This window comes from Dendrobium catenatum, unplaced genomic scaffold (assembly GCF_001605985.2).
Source record: "Dendrobium catenatum unplaced genomic scaffold, ASM160598v2 original_scaffold_253246, whole genome shotgun sequence".
In the NCBI taxonomy this organism is placed as follows: domain Eukaryota; kingdom Viridiplantae; phylum Streptophyta; class Magnoliopsida; order Asparagales; family Orchidaceae; genus Dendrobium; species Dendrobium catenatum.
The window spans coordinates 1-6,198 of record NW_021571645.1 but is presented as its reverse complement, the minus strand read 5'-3'; the positions used below and the strand labels follow the sequence as shown (position 1 = coordinate 6,198).

At 40.0% G+C, this 6,198-nt stretch overlaps 1 protein-coding gene across 1 annotated transcript; it reads left to right on the top strand.

The window, feature by feature from the left end:
- Positions 1-3,245: 3,245 nt before the first annotated feature.
- Positions 3,246-4,726, top strand: LOC110094882 (SWI/SNF complex subunit SWI3C; the record flags this gene model as incomplete). The annotated part of the gene is given in 3 exon segments (XM_020820255.2): positions 3,246-3,405; positions 3,549-4,085; positions 4,173-4,726. Coding segments are annotated over 3 exon segments (1,125 nt in total), but the record flags the coding sequence as incomplete, so codon positions are not given.
- Positions 4,727-6,198: the final 1,472 nt, after the last annotated feature.

Here is a 6,198-nt window from a genome sequence, read left to right as displayed (position 1 = left end):
CCAAATTCTTCAGCTTAAAAATTCCCAACTGGTTAGACTTACTGATATCCAAAGAGACCCTCTTATCCTACTTTTAAATTCTCATCTTAAGGCTACTGCTAACCAGCTGGCCCTTTATCAATCTGCCTGGTACTCCTGGATTTGTCAAAGGGCTAAAGCCTACTGGCTTTCTCAAGGGGAGGACGATATGGGGTTTCTTTATGCCAAGATTAAAACAAGGAGGAATAGGAATGTTATCAAAGAGTTATCTACTCCTTCAGGCTTACTTTCCTCCCATTCTGATATGGCCATGGCTCTTATTAATCATTTTAAAATTCTCTTCAATGCTCCCACCCCGATCTTAAAAAATTCTTATAACTTACCTGTTGGTAAGTTAGCTCCTTCCCATCTTATGGAGGGCCTGGTGGTTCCTGTTACTAATGATGAGATCGAGAGGGTTGTCTTTGCTGGGGTCCCATCTTCTGCACTTGGTCCGGATGGCTTCTCATTTGGCTTTTATAAAAAAATGTGGCATTTATCTGGTTTTCTTTTATGCAGAGCAGTGAAACATTTCTTTTCCACGAGGCAGTTGCCTAGAGGTGCTAAAGCCACGACCATCACTCTTATTCCTAAGGGTACTCACTCACACTCCATCTTTGATTTTCGGCCTATCTCATTATGCAATGTTTTCTATAAAATTGTGGCCAAAATTTTAGCTAACAGGTTGAAAGTCATCCTTCCCTTCATTATTCACGATAGCCAGTTCGGTTTCATTGCTAAGAGGTGCTCTACTGATAATATTATTCTAGCCTCTGAGTTGTTGAGATAATTTAAAGGGCATAAACATCATTTCTGTGCTAAGTTGGACAATAGGAAAGCTTTCTATTTTGTTTCTCGTACCTTCTTAATTAACAGACTTAAGCAAAAGGGGTTTCCTGATATTTTTATTTCCTGGATCAATGGGTGCATATATGATGTATTTTTTTCTATCTTTCTGAATGGTTCTTTGGAGGGGTTTTTTAAATCCTCTTCGGGGCTGAGGCAAGGCTGTCCTCTTTCCCCCCTCCTTTTCTGCATTGTCATGGATGTCCTTTCCTCCTCTTTGGATTGCAAGGAGAACAACTCATTTCTGGGTATGCAGATTCAAAATTTCAGTACTAGCCATCTTATGTATGCTAACGACCTTTTGGTGTTTGGTGTTGCAACGGTGGAGAATGCCAGGTCCCTTAAGGAGGTTCTTCTTTACTTTTCTAAGGCATCGGGACTCAACATAAATCCCAATAAAAGTAGTATTATTTTCTCTAAGAATTCTTCTTTTGATCATCAGATCTCGGCTTGCCTTGGTATTTCTCAAGTGGATTGCTCCCTCACTTATTTGGGACATCCTATTTCCACTTATAGTCTCAAAACTTCTCACTTCCAACCCATACTGAGTAGGCTTTCTACTCTACTTGAGGGTTGGAAAGTTAAATTTCCCTCTTTTGCAGGTAGACTTCAATATCTTAAATTCACTATTGCAAGTACTATTGCGTACTAAATTCGGGGAGCTATTTTACCTAAAGCTTGTTGTAAATTCATCTCTAGAATTTGCTCTAAGTTTCTCTTTTTTGGGAATATCTTGGATACGAAGATGCACCTTATCTCTTGGACGTCGGTGACTATGCCTAAAATCAAAGGGGGGCTTGGGCTGCCTTCTTTTGAATCTCTTTATCACAATATGGCTTGCTCATTCTTATTTAGGATGTATAATTTTAAGACATCTATTGGCTCCTGGTTTAGGAAAAAATATGACTCTCCTTGGAAAGTGCCTCCGAGCTATGCTTCGAAAATTTGGAAACTTTTTTGTAAAACTTTTGTGGCCATTAGGAATTCTGTAACTCTCTCAGTTCACCATAACAGTAATCTCTCCTTCTTTTGGGACCCTTGGTGTAACAAATACTCAATTGCTGATTTGATTAAGGGTAACTAGAATTCCCATCTCTGGACGGGGGATTTTATTTTTAATAACCGGTGGGTTCTTCCTGATTACATTCCTAATACTGTTAAGCTTTCTATTAACAGTACTCTTATTGGTGGTGAGGGCCGTGTGTTGACCTGGAATTGTGCTGCAACTCCCTCTAACAAGACATTATCTGCATTTTTTATTCTACTTTTGAGAATGCTCCTTGGTTTAAATTCATATGGCATAAAGGCTATGCTTTGCGCTATGCCTCTTACACTTGAATGGCTGTTAAAAGCAAACTTAAGATGGCTGACATACTTATTTTGAGGGGCATTCAGGTTAACCCCTCTTGCACTTTTTGCCTTGGCAACTTGGAATCCCATTCTCATGTTTATTTTGAATGCGATTTCTCTTTCCTTTTACTCACGGCTATTTTTCCTGATATGATGAAATTCTACTTGAGGCCGAATCTTTTGCAAGTTTTTGATTTTTTTGGGAGCTATCAAAACTATACCAAGGTTGATAAAACTTATGTTATTTCACTATTGCTGTTCTGGTATATTTCCTGTGGAGGGAAATGAATAATAGGAGGTATTCTGGTGTTTGGAGAAGTCTTGATGAGCTTAAAAAAGTTATTATTCATGCTATTGGTGCTAAGGCTAGGAATTAGAGGCACTATGAATTACTCAAAGAACATTTTGGTGAAATTCTGGGTTGATCAGCTTATTTTGGTTAGCTGGGGCTTTTACTGGACGTTGGCGTATCTTTTCCCCAGTCTATTTTGGATCCCTGTGTGGGAAGCTTTTGGTTGCTGTTGGGCTGAATTTCTTTTTCCTATAAATTTTTGGCATCTCCGTTTTGATTATTTTTTGGCTGGAGCTTTGGATGTCTTCCTTCCTCTGTCTCTTCAGGCGCTACTTCGGATGGATGCTTGCAGAATTGGGACGATGATGTGCCAGATCTACATCTCCGATGCATCCTTGGACGGTCTTTTGGCAACCAGGATTGCGTCATTTGGGCACTGCGATGGCCCTTTGGGCTATGATGACTTCGTGGGCAATCAGTGTCTCTATTGGCTCTGTGGGTTTCTGTAATGATTTGGGCATTGATGCCTCTTGATGTAGATCTATTTTTTTGAGTCCTATTTTTCTGCAATTTTCTATTGCGTGGTATAGTTTTTTTTTACTTGTATCTTTTACTTATAATCTTTGGTGATTAATATATGGGCTTTGCCCCCATTTTTCCCAAAAAAGCAGAAGAGTTAAGCTGCTTGAAGCATGTAAGAGAACTGGCTGCTCTACTTAACATTACAGGGACGTAATGTGGTTTATAAAAATAGGATTAAATCAGGCGGTTGACATTAGTCTATCGGGCCGTGCGCAGCTATTGTTGCCTCCTTCCAGTGCACCACTGGAAAACCCTTCACCTACCTTCTTTTCGCCCTTCCGCCATGTCACCAGCTTCTCCATCTCTCCCTTCTACTGGTAGTCGCTCCGTAAACCCACCTAATCCTTCTTACTTATCTTTCTACTTGTTGATTTCAATCCATTTCATTCGTAGGGTTTCGTTTCCTGATCATTCGCTCTTATTCCGAGGTTTTGACCCGAGTATCACTCTAAAACTGCAGATTCCCAGCTTACGTGGAGGAAGCGGAAGCGAGATAGAAATCCTAAGCGCCAGCAGAAGCGCCATGACGAGGATCATGAATACGATGAGGACGCTGAGCCTGCGGCGGCCGGCGATGAGGACGATGAGTTTGATAAAGACTCACGCGGCCCCAACCGCAATGCCGACAATACCTTCGATCCGCGACATAGCGAGATTCTCTCCGATGTTGGCCAGCGGATCTGCGACTTCCCCGTCGTCATCCGCCGCACTGTCAGCCGGCCGCACGCCGCCGTTGTCTCTCTTGTGGTTGCAGAAAGGCTGCAATCCTCGGGCGCTTCATCTTGCGGTGGTGCGGCCAACGTTGCCTTTCTTGAAAATATCTCCCACGGCCAACTTCAGGTCCTCTCTTCGGTTCTTCCGGACCACCCTTCTCTCCATCCACCGGACATTGACAAACCCTCATCTTATGTTTGCACGCCTCCCGTTTTAATGGAAGGCAAAGGGGTCATGAAGCGGTTTGGGAACGATCAAGTTCTCATTGTCCCTATGCATTCTGGTTAGTTTGCTGATCTTTCTCAGGTTATACACTCAGATTACCATGTTTATTTTCCTGATGGAATTTGGTTCTTACGTTGAACAAAAGATTGGTTCTCTTCAACCACTGCACATCGGCTTGAGAGACAAGTGATACCTCACTTCTTCAACGGGAAGTCAGTAGAGCACACGCCTGAAAAGTACCTGGATTTAAGAAATAAGATAATTGCTAAGTATATGGAAAATCCTGGCCGGAGGCTTTCACTTGCAGATTGCCAGGGGCTTGTCGCAAGTAACGAGCTATATGATCTTAGCAGGATAGTGAGGTTCCTGGATCACTGGGGGATAATCAATTACCTCTCTGGTTCCTCTGTTCATCGAGGACTTAGGATGGCTGGGTCTCTTCTTACAGAGAATGCCAATGGTGAGCTCATTGCACACATTGCACCATTGAGATCCATTGATAGTTTGATTTTATTTGACAGGCCTAAATGTAGCCTCAAACTAGATGATATAGCCTTTTTGCGAACCTCTTCATCTTCCATAGAATCAGTTTCTTGTTTCGGTGATCTGGATGTTAGGATTCGTGAAAGGTTGTCTGAACATGTCTGTAGCAACTGCTCCAAGCCATTGCTTAACTTATTCTATCAATCCCAGAAGGAGGTCAGTTATACTCTTTCACTTGAGTTTGTTTGCTAGAAATTATTGGCTTAAAATGATACGCTTCATGCTTGACTAATGGTAAACATCTTCCATTCAATGTAACTTATACCTAATTAATTTCAAATATTTCTTCATGGTGTAAACACATTCGCTTCAATCTAAATGCAATGTGTTACACGATCCTATAATGATGAATCTATATATTTATGTTCTACCACAGGCATTATGAACGCTAAGCTTTTTAATCAATTTTTCACTTCTCATTGATGCATCAAAGAGATGATGAATCACTCAACTGCACCTTGTTTCCAGTTTCATGATTTGAAACGTCCACAGAGATGACGATACATAGAAGAGGGGTTGCAATGAATGAAGAAAAGAAGGAAGAGGAGAAAGACTATTGAAAAGGGGAATAGGCCATCTCGTCCACAGAGATGACGATACATAGAAGAGGGGTTGCAATGAATGAAGAAAAGAAGGAAGAGGAGAAAGACTATTGAAAAGGGGAATAGGCCATCTGATCAATGAAGAAGATGGGCGAGGGAATGGAAGAGGAGATCATTCTTTGCAGGAGTAATTTCAATTTTTTTTAGAATAAAAGAGGAGGGGTATTCTTGAATGAGATCTAAGATTTCCCAAGCCATTTAATACTGAATTAAATTACATTCAAATTCAAATGAATCCAGTATGAACTGAAATTACATAAAACATAAAAAAATAAATATGAGAAGAAAGTGACATCAACAAACATGAATGAACTAAAATATGAGTAATGGAAATGGGCTCGTCTCTGTCTTGCATTATCTTCCTTTTTCTATGAAAAACTCACCTATAGAGAGTTTATGTGATGGTAGTCTTCTTAGAGATCTGATGCAATATGGTAGCTTGTCTTGTGAGATCCCTATTTCATTCTCAAATGGCTAATTTTTCCATTGAATAAAGTAGCGATGGCATCCTGTAGTGTTAATGTTAATCTTATTCTGGAGGACTTGCTTGACAATTTATGTAAAAGAAACAAGAATTTTGAGAAATAAAGGAACAAGAGAAGCATTTATCGTAGTGGTTGCTCCATATGCTGCATATTCATGGAAATATTTGAGGTTCGAATATCCCTCGATATATTAGTCTTTTATATTGCAAATATGACTAATATTAACATTTAGTGGCAATTCAATTAAATATACATTAACTCCTTTTTCCTAGGATTTCGTAAGGGCTAGAAGATTGAGCATGAAGTTTTCTTAAGTTGTTGCATGGGAAGCATTAAAAACTGATGTACATATGAACATAATATCGTTTGTTTAATTTTTGGGAACTCTATGTGATGTGGGAACATTTTAGCCTATCTTATGCTTAGGGACTAGTTTATCTCCTTTAGTCTAGAGTCTTCTATTTGCTCCCTTAAATAGGTCTAATGTATGGTTTTTGGGCAGACAATGACATATTACTCTCTTTGAAGCTTAGAAAGCTTG